The following is a 12,270-nucleotide window of genomic DNA, read 5'->3' as shown; positions in this document are numbered from 1 at the left end:
TTATGATTATAATAATTTATAATTTTTTATATAGATAATATTTATTACATATAATTTTAATTTAGACCATTAATAATAATTATATATTTATTATGTTTTTTAAAAATTTTGTATAACTTTTAACATAGACCAGCGTAAACACAGGCGTGGTAGCGCCTGTGTATATATATTTTTTAAATATGAGTGATATTATATTAGTAAGTGATAATATTGTAATGTTATTAAGTAAATATATAAACTAAAATTATATTTATTAAAAATAAAGTAAAATATATCAGAACATATGAAAGAATAACCATTAATAAATAAAGAAGAAGAGAAGAAACAAATATAGCTAATTTTATAAAAAGCTTGTAAAAGTGCCAGTCAATTTTTTAAAATTTAATAAATTATTATATTTAAAGGGTAAAATTGGTATTTTTAAATGTGGCCACAAAAAGGAAATCCCCCTATAGATATATCATGATATTGTTTTTAGAATAACCGTATAAATCAAATAATTGGCATATCAAATCCAGATTTTTTACTCGTTTTAAGCATTAAAAATATATTGTGTTGATATTTTAAATATTTTTTAATATATTTTAAAATGTAAAAATTAATGATAATAGGTGTATTATAAAAGTATAATAGAAGAAAAAAAATCATAAACAACACAGAAAAACCAGTACAGAATCAAATTCTAGAATTCGTGATTCACAGGTATTGATTAATATAATATTTATACATGATTAACAGTGACAACATACTTTGTTCTGTATTATTCAATCAAACTGAGAAACACAACAAAAAGAATCACCCCTTGCTACAATCTTTAGGTTTAAAAGAAACAGTTTGCTTCTGAAGATCGTATCCAACCACGAAATTCTGCTGCGCCACGTTTCCAAAGATGGAAAGATCCTCACTTGCACGGAAAGCTAAACATATTACCCCATCACCAACCTCAATAAAAGTGTTCACTGCTTTCAAATCCACATCTGCACCTCTGAAATGTGCTGTGATCACTGGTATTCCTTGTTCAGAATTCGAATCACTTTCATAACACAGGCTCAAAAAGCCACTGGGATCACTCGCACGTTCCAGATTCACTGCATCAGCCACTGCAGATTCCAATTCTTCGTATACATCACTTGGTAAAAGAGTGAGCGTTGTTCCTGAGTCGATTATGATGTTTCCCTCTGAAGCAGGTCCAGAAGAAGAACCTCTAACAGCTACTTTTTTTCTTCCAACGGTGAATGATTCCAACGTTAGGAAGAAAAATATTTGACCCTCTTGTTTGATCAAAGGGGTTGAGACAACGCCTTTCCCAGAAAGCACAGCAGCATCACCGAAACTGAGTTTGCTGGTTGATTTAGACCCTGAAAAAAACGGTGCCAAACAGTACGAAAACTTTCCCTCGATTGTAGAACCCAGCTGAGATATCAGAGAAGTAGCTCCACCAGAAAGACCAACTATGCCAGAACCATTGGCTTGAAAGGTTCCGGTGTTGTCATGTCCACACCCTATAGCAATGTTACGAAATTTGACAGGTGAACCTTCGGTGGAGCTTAGGGTTATGGTGTCAACACTAAGATCTCCCGTTGAATGCGATCCATCACCGTAGTTAATAGTATATTCACACTTCTCTGAGCAAGAGGAAGAAGCTCCCGCAGCACGACATGCGCTAGAAGTACAAGGTAGGTTTTTGTATGTTCTGGATTTTCTAGGATCAAATATAGGACTGGTTTGTTCGTAGCAGTCTGTGCAAGGTTTACACTGCAACCAGACAATGTTGCTACCGGTGTCAACTATACCGAGGATTTTGAACGGTGGAGTTCCGACTGAATAGGTCATGAGATATTCACCGGAGTTTGGTATCACGGTGGATTCAACCGTGTCAAGGGAAGCAGAAGGTTTTGTGAGATGATTGACACGAGCAATGGAACGCTGAATGGCTTTTGCAACTCGTTGAGAGTGAGTTTCTGAGGGAAGATAGAATGGCGATTTTTCTGAATCACGGTGCATCATTTCCACACTGAAACCCTTGAGAGCGTTTGAGAGAGAAGTGTTGCAGAGAAACAACAGAACAAGAACGAGAGATGAATAACTTTGCATCGTTGTTGCCATGGTTAATGTGCAGAGAAGAGAAGTGAATGAAAATGAAAATCTCTGCGACGAAGTGAAGAGTAAGTGTTACACTGTTAGAGGCCTTTTATAAGATCTAGTCACGAGTTCAGAAATTCTATACTGATTTTTGATCTTATCTTCTGAGCATTAAAAAATATATGGTGTATTAGTCATCATGAAATTAAGTATAATAAAATTAAGTAGAAAATCTAAATTCATCTAGTCATCATGAAATTATAATTAAGGAAGGAGAAAATTTGGCTTGATGTAGTGATTCTTTTTGTATATTTTCATTTAAGTATGATAATTCTCAATAAATTTAATTAAAGTCTTCGATTATGAATTTACGTTGTATGGAATATTCTTTTTGGTTATCTGATTGTATACGTAAAGAAATTATTTAATTAAAATCTTTTGAATCTACGTTGAGGTTCCATTTCTGTATATTATTTCGTCAACATTCACCTTTAATTAAAAAAAAAATGAATAGAAAGAATACATTAATTTTCATCTACTTTTCTGTTGTATATGTACGTCTACACGTAATTTTTTTTTTATGAAACAATGAATATTATAAGCTTTTTATTTAATATTATGTTATTATTCCGTAACTTTTACAAAAGCAAAATTAGATTTTATATTTGGTACTTTCGCTAGGTAAATATCTTCAGCCTTAATTTTTTAAAATAAAATCTTAATTATGAGTTTTAGTTAAAGAAGTAACAAGTAGAACATACTTTTCCAAATATTATATAGGTTCTTTGGGAGTTTAACTTTATACGTATAATAAGTATTTTGGAACCTTTAGATATACAGATAAAAGCAACAAATTAAAACACGAAATATATTAATTTAATAAACATATATAATTAATTAAATATATATTATTCCTTTAGAGTTTCATGAACTCATAGGATAATTAAAAAAAATCACATAATTAAAGACTATATTAATAAAAAAAATATTAATTAATTAGTAAATATTTAATTAATTAGCTAGGTTAAATATGATGTTGAAGAATATATATATATATATATATATATATATGTATATATATATATATTAATGTATAAATTAATTTTAACTTATAATAAATCTGATTTCGCTTTTTTGCATAAAGATGTTTAAGCAAAAACTCTTATATTAATTTGATGCATTATATCTTTTTGGTTATCTGATTCTTTTTGGTTATCTAATTGTATACGTAAAGAAATTATTTATTTAAAATCTTTTGAATCTACGTTGAGGTTCCAAGAGTTTCCATTTCTGTATATTATTTCGTCAACATTCACCTTTAATTAAAAAAGAAAAACATGAAGAGAAATACATTAATTTTCATCTACTTTTCCGTTGTATATGTTGGGTCCACACGCAAAATTAGATTTTAGATTTGGTACTTTCTGTAAGAAGTAAATGCTTAAGCCTTAATTTTCTAAAATAAATTCTTAATTATGAGTTTTAGTGAAAGAAGTAACAAGTAAAACATACTAATAGTATATAGGTTCTTTGGGGGTTTAACTTTATACTTATAATAAGTATTTTGTAAGCTTTAGATATATATATAAAAGCAACAAATTAAAACACGAAATATATTAATTTAATAAACATATATAATTGCTTAAATATATATTATTCCTTTCATAGTTTCATGTACTCATAGGATAATTTAAAAAAAAACATATCACATAATTAAATATTATATTAATAAAAAATGTATTGATTAATTAGTAAATATTTAATCAATAGGTTAAATATGATGTTGAAGAATATATATATATATATATATATATATATATATATATATTTAATCAATTTTTTTTAAAATTATCCTATGAGTGTATGAAACTCTGAAAGGATTATATATATATGATTTTGGTTTATTACTATGAATGGTTGTATTAGGAAACATTTTTCAAGCACAAATACAGAGAATCAGTTATCGTTTTAATATTTGGTTTTCATTACGTTTCTGTATTTACTTTTTATTCATTTTATATTTTATAGGTTGGAAATGATTGTTTTTTAGATTTCATAGTTTGTAGTAATGTTTAGCGTGTTAATTTTTAATAAAAATAATCAATATATTTATTAAAAATTACCTAATTAATATATTAATCGACTAATTTAAAATCAAGTATTTTGTAAATTAATATATATATATATATATATATATATATATATATATTAATGTATAAATTAATTTTAACTTATAATAAATCTGATTTCGCTTTTTTGCATAAAGATGTTTAAGCAAACTCTTATATTAATTTGATGCATTATAAAGGTTTAGTTCTTAGTTTTTAACTGAGAATATATAATTTAGGAAATTTAAGATATTTCTTGATATTAAAAAAACTTAAAATTTATTTTTTAAAATGTTTCAAAAATGATTCTAATGTCTCATTATGATTCAACTGGATGTAATAAAAAGAAAATTTTATAAAGTAGTATTTAAATAAAAACATGGTTATATTTGATTAATATTATTCAAATGAAATATACCATAATAATAATGTTAAATTAATAAATATCTCATTGTTCAATTTTAATAACAAGTTTACGCACAAAACAAGGATTAAAATGGAAATTAAAATAGCATAAAATTATGCAAAACTAAGATATATACATTAATGAGTCAATCATACTTAATAAACCATTTATCATACAATAAGTGATAGCAAGCACAGAGTTAAAACAGAAATAAAAGTTATGATTAAAAGAAGACATTCTTATTGATGATAAAAAAACAGATGTAGAAATATTTGAAGATAGTAAAAAACGTTAGTCCTAGAAAATAAAAACGCGATTTTTAAGTCTCCAAGATTTAAAAATAATTTATTTTAATATTATAGAGCAAAAATAATTTATTTCGAATGAATTTCAGAAAAAATTGTTAACGCCTGATTAACTGTGTTTAATTTTACAAATAGAATCTTACTTTATCTGTCTTTCTCTTATCTCCTTTCATTCTTGTAAGTTATCACTTTCTTTTTTTCAGATTTAGCAACATGGTTACATGATACATGATGTACAAATATAATTCGGTTTATCACCTAATAAACAAACACTTTGAGGGATGAACAAAAACAAGCTTCAACGGCAAAAAAAAAAAATTAGGATTTTTAGGGAGAAATTAGGGTTCTCATATTATATTGGGGGGGTCGATCCGACCCAGTTTAGATATCCAAGACGACCCATGTAACAAATCGATTCATGATTCACGAAATTTGTTGTTGTAACATGCGACTCAAATACGATTCATGAACTAACACGAGTCTTCACACGATTCGTATTGCAGAGGAGTTGATGATAAGTGCCAAATATAAGATAATATTGAGATGAATTTGACACTTATCTTGTTTTTATTTTAATAAATTTATATATAAATCGTTCCAATTTAACTTGTTTTACAGTTTCCAATATCAATAAAGAAAAAAAATAAAGAAAATGGATGAATTTTAAGCAATTCTGAACAAAACTGACATTAGTGCAATTGAGTGGTAGAGTTGAGGCTTGAACCACACAAGCAAACTCATTCCAGAAGGAAACCTCAAGCATTGAACCTGAGACTAAGCCTGAAGACTCATTCTTTAGAAAGTTATCTCAAGATCTCAGGAGCTGCAGCACTAGAGCATGAGGATTGAGCCACAAAGAAACCCACCTATCTTTTGAGAGACTCTTAGAGAATTTTTGTAAACACTTTCCCTTATGCTTAGGAACATTATTTGACGGTAAAAGAGAGTATGAATATTTCATATATTGTATTGTTTCCATCATTATGAGGAGTAAAATCTCTTTTAAGTGTTCAAGCAAATATGTAACTCTTGGAACTCTCCTGTATCAATACTATTATATTTATATTTATTGAAGTATGCTTTCATTACATGTTTATGAATTAGTTTATACTTGGTTTTAGATTAAATGATCACTCATCTTATTTCACTGGCTTAGGATTGAGTGGGAACTGGTTCAAAGTTGTGATCCAACTAATTTTCCCTTACTTTTAGATGCTGGGAATAAATCTAATGCTCTAACTTGTTATAGAGTCATGATCTTAGTGCAAGTGATTCATCCAAGCAGTCACAAAAGAATCATATTGAAGTTTGATGATCCTAGGCTCTAGGTGTTAGGAATGGACCTAGAGTTACATTTAAAGAGAACTCCTAGAACATGAATGATTGTATCTTTATAAATGATGATTGAATCAATACAAGAGAGAGAGAGTAGTGAAATCTAGCTTTAACATGTCTTTTTAAATTTAAAATCAACCCTTATTCAAATATAATTTTATTCCAATTTTATTGCTCTAGATAAACATTATTTTTCATATTAAATTTGTCCTCATATTTTCTATGCAAACCAAACACTACATTACAAGAAAATGTCTCATTAACAACCAATTTTAATGACCAAAAGTTGTTAGTCACTATAGTGATCAATTTAGATACTAAATTACAAAATAACAAATTATTGATTTTTAAAATAGTCATTATTATAAATAAAAAATTATAATTGGTCGCTAAATTGGTCACTTAGAGACTAATTTAGAAACCAACTTCTTTTGGTAGCAACAACCTTGGTAGCTAATATTTAGTGACCAATTTCTTTTGATAGCTAAAACCTTAGTAGTTAAATTTTAGAAACCAATTTAGAGACCAATTATAATTTTTTATTCATAATGGTAACCATTTTAGTAACCAATAACTTTTTATTTTGTAAATTGATATCTAAATTGATCACTATAATGACTAACAACTTTTGGTCACTAAAGTTAGTTGTAAATGAAGTTTTTTTCTTATAGTGCAATTTCATTCAAATCAAACTAGTTTAGACCTTGTGTTTTCTACAAAATCCATGTCGATACGATACTTGTTGTACTATAGGTAATAATAGTTAATTAACATGTTATTTATTTGAAAATACTAATATTTCTTTGTAACAAGCTTTATATTATCCTTGTGTTGATTGATATTATACAAAATGTCATTTGTAAATTATGGGTAGACAATACTCAAAGGATTCACAATGATTCATATCAAGTTTATCTGCGAACAATGAAACATGCATGTTTGATAAAATCTTAGAGGATAGGTTAATTAGTTGTTCATTCATAGAAGATGATAAGGAGTTACAACACATGTTATTTTATTGTAGGAGAATGCTACCCAGTTAAGGCACTAGTTAAGAAATAATACACATTGGTTTTATTATTTTTACATTGAAAGATGGAATAATTAATTCTATTAATTAAAATAATATAAATACATATAATTAATTTTATAAAGATAAAAATATCCTTTAAAATATCTAAGCAATAAAAATAAGCATTTTGGAAACTCAATTAAATTTCAAATTGATACTTTAATTAATTAATTTATTTATTGTATATTTTGTGATGTTTAATACTATTTTTTTGTTGGTTTTTCTATTAATTTAAATTTTTTTATGTTTAATTATATTTTAGTTTTTAATAATATTAAAATATAGTTATTTAATTATTTTTTAATTTTTATCGATCAACCTTAAATAAAATATGATAGCAACTGTACAATATTTATGAATATTTCTGTCTTTTAAAGAAAATTAAAGGCTTAAATACCTTTTTGGTCCTCATTTTCGTAGTGTTTGTTGCGAATGGTCCTCATTTTCACAGAATGTTTAAAATGGTCCTCATTTTTACCGAATGTTTAGAATGGTCCTCATTTTCGCAATTCGTGTTTTATTTGGTCCTTTTCTGTAACGCCGTTTAAATCATTAACGGAGCATTGTACATGTGGCACGATTTGTATTAAGGTGTATTACGTGTACTGTACAAGTGGCTTAATTAGATATTTGGGGATAAATAAGTGAGCTAGGGTTTTGGTAGGGAATGTTTGGGCAGTTGGTGAGTTTTGACAATCTTGTTCCTCCATTCCCAATTGGTATTGCTGCAATCTTCTTCTTCCTGCAATCCCATTATATAGGTATGTTACGGTCTCAATCTTCTTCCTTTACCTCTGGTGTAATCGTTGGAGGCAACCGTGTTGTATCACTTCATGCACTATTGGTGATTCAACGAGAAACGAATTAACCCCGATTTGTAGTTGCGGAGAGATGACTGCTTTGAGGATGACAAGAACTCCAAAGAATATTGGTAGAAAATTTTGGGTACAATCTACTTTTATTTTTGTGTTAATAATAAATTGGTTTTAATTTTTGGTTTATTGATTTACAGAGTGGTGGTTCCAATAATGTGGGCTGCAACTTTTTCAAATAGTGGTGTTGATGAAAAGGATGTCATCATCATGACACAAATGAGGCAGATTAATGATTTGGAGAAGTCATTGAAGATTAATCTTGAACTCCCTGCTACAAGAATGAACATCAAGTAGTTTCCTCAATTGCCAAATCTTACGGCTACGAACATAGGAACAATATGCGGACCATTGACATTTATTTTGTGCACCCAAACAACCAACCCTAACTCGCTTACTATCATTTTTCAAGAATTTCAGATTTCTCCCTGCATGAATAGCATAAGCCCTAATGGCATCCTTGAAGTGGTTGTTGTCTAGAAAAACAGTTCCTACTTCCCATTTGTAATCCGCCATACTTTTTGGCATTACAAATGTCTGGAATGGACCACATCCTGTCATTTCATCATTGTTTACTTCATCCCCAGTTGTTTCACTCTCGCTATCTGGCCCACTAAGTAATTCTTTTGAATGACATTCATCATCAGATAACTCGATTAATGACGTGCTCTATTTTCAAATTTACCTCTGCTAGAATCATCACTTTCAGGCATAGTTTCTACTTCAATTCACCTTCCACTTCAACATCACTATTCAGACCACTGGCATCCCCAATCTCTATTTCAGCAGCCTCTTCATGGGCCTCTACTTCACCACCGTGGTGGACAATAACATTGAACCTATCATCACTCATTGCCCTAAAGTAAATTAAACAGATAAAAAAGATGTATTATTAAGCCTACTTTAACGCAATGGGGGACCAATGCTACAATCAATTACAAATAAAATAATGGGAACCATTACACCAACATCGACAACCGACAAACAAACCAACTAAAATAATAGCCCACTGAACCCCACCTACAGACACAAACTACACAAAATCATGGAAGTAATTTAGAAACCATGCAGAACATCACAACAATCGAAAGAGAAACAAACCCAAAAATAGAATTACGAAAACCCTAACCCACGAGCAAACACAACCCAAAAAACCCTGAACCCACTTACCTTGTTGATGATGATTAACTGGAAAATTGAAATGAAGAGTGCAACTGCAATCCAATGATGAAATGGCAAGTATTAGCTGCTTCCTCTGCAAATCTGAACTCAAGAAAGACGAAGATAAAGAAATTTCTCTAATTGCAAAATTTCTCCTAAATTGAAATATTAACGTTAATTAGCCACCTGTACAGTACACGTAACACACCCTAATACAAACCGTGCCACCTGTACAATGTTCTGTTAATGATTTAAACGGCGTTACAGAAAAGGACCAAATAAAACACGAATTGCGAAAATGAGGACCATTCTAAACATTCGGTAAAAATGAGGACCATTTTAAACATTCTGTGAAAATGAGGACCATCCGCAACAAACACTACGAAAATGAGGACAAAAAGGTATTTAAGCCAAAATTAAACTATATTATGATTAGGTTAGATTTTATTTAATATTATAATTAATTATAATTTTTTGTAAATTTGAATGCGTATTAATTATTCTAAGAAAGTGGTTATCAAGACTCTTTATGGTTTTAAATCGTCTACAACTCTTGGATACAATATATTGTTTAAGGTCACTATATTTTGTTGGTCATAGATGTCTGTTGTGCGAAGTTCCCAAGGATGGTTGATGAACATGAACTCGAGAAAGGTGTTAATAGAATACAATTCCACATCTGCACCACTTTTGAAATGTACCATGATTGTTAAAATTTGATATTGTTGACCGGGTGTAATTTCATAGCATAACTTCAAATCTTTTAATGGGTCATTAGTACATAGTAAATTAATTGCATTTGTCATTTCTCCTTCGAAATTTGAGTAAATCATCTGACAAAAAATTGAGTGTTGTCCCTGAGTCAATTAAGATGTTTCTCTCTTCATTCCTTGAAGCTCTATTCTCTTCATTCCACATGTTTTTAGTTCTTGACTGAGTTGCAAGTGAGAAAAATGTCCATTTCCAATGCCAACCATGCGAGAGCTTTGCTCATGAAAGAATCTAATGTCGTCATGTCCACATCCAATCACTGCAAACACTTCTCCTACAATCTAATTAAAGATGATTTTTCATTGATAGTAAATGACCAAGAGTGACAACAACACATTTTTTATTCTATTTTATTAAATTGTCTATAACTCCGAGGTACAATCAGTGTTCAAAAAGGTCACTGTATTATGTTGTGTGTCATAGCCGACCAAGATGTCTTGTTGTGCCAAATTCCCAAAGATGGCAGTTGAATCTGGACTAAAAGCCAAACATATTACAGTTTCAGTCATCTTCACAAAGGTGTTGATCGAATGCAATTCCACAACTGCACCACCTTTAAAATGTGCAAACACTGTTGGTATCTGATATTGCTGACCAGATCTAATTTCGTAGCACAATTTCAATACTTTCGATGGATCATCGGTGCGTACTAAATTAACTGCATTCACCATTTCTGCTTCCAATTTTGAATAAACCTCGTCTGGCAAAAACGTTAGTACCGTCCCTGAGTCAAGTATGATGTTTCCTTCTTCACCATTTCTCGGAAACTCTATTCTCTTGCTTCCCACACTGATCGCTTCCATCACCAAGTAGTACCCGAATGGCATTGCATTGTTCATGACTATAGGGGTTGGAACTGCAGATTTAACAGAAACCTCACCACGATCTCCAAAATGGAGATAGCTAGGTTTTCTGTCTCCTTCATACATTGGCGTGAAACAATAGGAAAACGTTCCACCGGTTTTAGGTCTTAACTGAGTTGCAAGAGAGTAAGGTCCATTTCCAAGGCCAACTATGCCAGAGTTTTGCTCACCAAAGATTCCAACATTGTTATGTCCACATCCAATCACAGTTTTGGGCAATGCTACAGGTTTATCTTCACTACTGGAAGTTAAAGTAATGGTGTCCCAGATTAAATCTCCTTCTGTAGTTGAATTATCACCATAGGTGGCCTTATATGCACAGTGCTTCCCATTGTTAAACTTGCAAAAGGAAGTTTTCTCAGTGAGACATTCAGCAGCAACACAAGGGATACTGCTGTAAGTGCTTGAAATGGAAGGATCGAATATGGGTCTGCTTTGTTTGTAACAGTTCTTACAAGGTTGACATTGCATCCAAATGGTGCTGGAGCCAGTATCAACTAGACCAAGGATTTGGAAAGGTGGAGTTCCAACTGAATAGTTCATCAGGTATTCTCCTGGAGTTGGTATTACAGTGGTCTCAACATCATGCAAGGAATCTAGTGTCAGGTAATTAGCACGATGAATGGAACGAAAAACGGCATTTTGAACTCGTTGGAAATGAGTTTCTGTGGGACGATAGAAGGGTGATTTTGGTGAATCACGGTGTATCAGTTCCACACGAAATCCACTTTTGAGAGCTTTTGAGGAGGAAATGTTGTGAAAAAATAACAAAAGAATTAAAAAATGTGAATAACATATAAACATTGTTATCACTATGGACAAGAGGACAAGAGTGAACAAACAAACAATCTCTTTGAATGAATTTGTAAATTTGTAATTGTTAGTGCTTCTTATATAGTGACTATGAAATTATTTGCAATAATTGTTATCAGTATTAATATATCTTATATGTGTTTTTAACTGGCAGAAATATTACCCATTTTTTCTATACATTTGGTTCGGATTCCAATGAACAATCCGAAATCTGATTTATTTTAAATTTGTTCATTGTTTTAATATATTTCCTAGCTAAATTTATTACATAGCTAAGATTGAACCTGAAAAACCTAAAATTTATTATATACCTTTCTTTTAAAAAAACAAAATCCTGCTAACGAAAACTAAATAGTCAGAGTCAATGTACATAAAAAATAAATATCCAATTTATATTAGCGGGTGAAATTCAATTTGAACATCTTAACAATTATATATATATACCTTTATTGGAGGTCTTGTGAACCAAAAGTATTAACCAT

The 12,270-nt window shown here is 30.2% G+C and overlaps 2 protein-coding genes across 2 annotated transcripts; both read right to left on the bottom strand.

Annotated features, from left to right (window-relative positions):
* Positions 1 to 703: 703 nt before the first annotated feature.
* Positions 704 to 2,227, bottom strand: LOC114169013 (aspartic proteinase CDR1-like). Its single transcript, XM_028054022.1, has one exon. The coding sequence runs from the start codon at positions 2,104 to 2,106 to the stop codon at positions 796 to 798; it is 1,311 nt and encodes a 436-aa protein (XP_027909823.1). The 5' UTR covers positions 2,107 to 2,227; the 3' UTR covers positions 704 to 795.
* An 8,247-nt stretch (positions 2,228 to 10,474) lies between these two features.
* On the bottom strand, positions 10,475 to 11,779 carry LOC114169373 (aspartic proteinase CDR1-like). Its single transcript, XM_028054511.1, has one exon. It carries the CDS (start codon positions 11,777 to 11,779, stop codon positions 10,475 to 10,477), a length of 1,305 nt encoding a protein of 434 aa, XP_027910312.1.
* Positions 11,780 to 12,270: the final 491 nt, after the last annotated feature.

This window comes from Vigna unguiculata, chromosome 11 (genome assembly GCF_004118075.2).
Source record: "Vigna unguiculata cultivar IT97K-499-35 chromosome 11, ASM411807v1, whole genome shotgun sequence".
NCBI lineage: Eukaryota > Viridiplantae > Streptophyta > Magnoliopsida > Fabales > Fabaceae > Vigna > Vigna unguiculata.
This window is presented reverse-complemented; position numbering and strand designations above follow the sequence as displayed.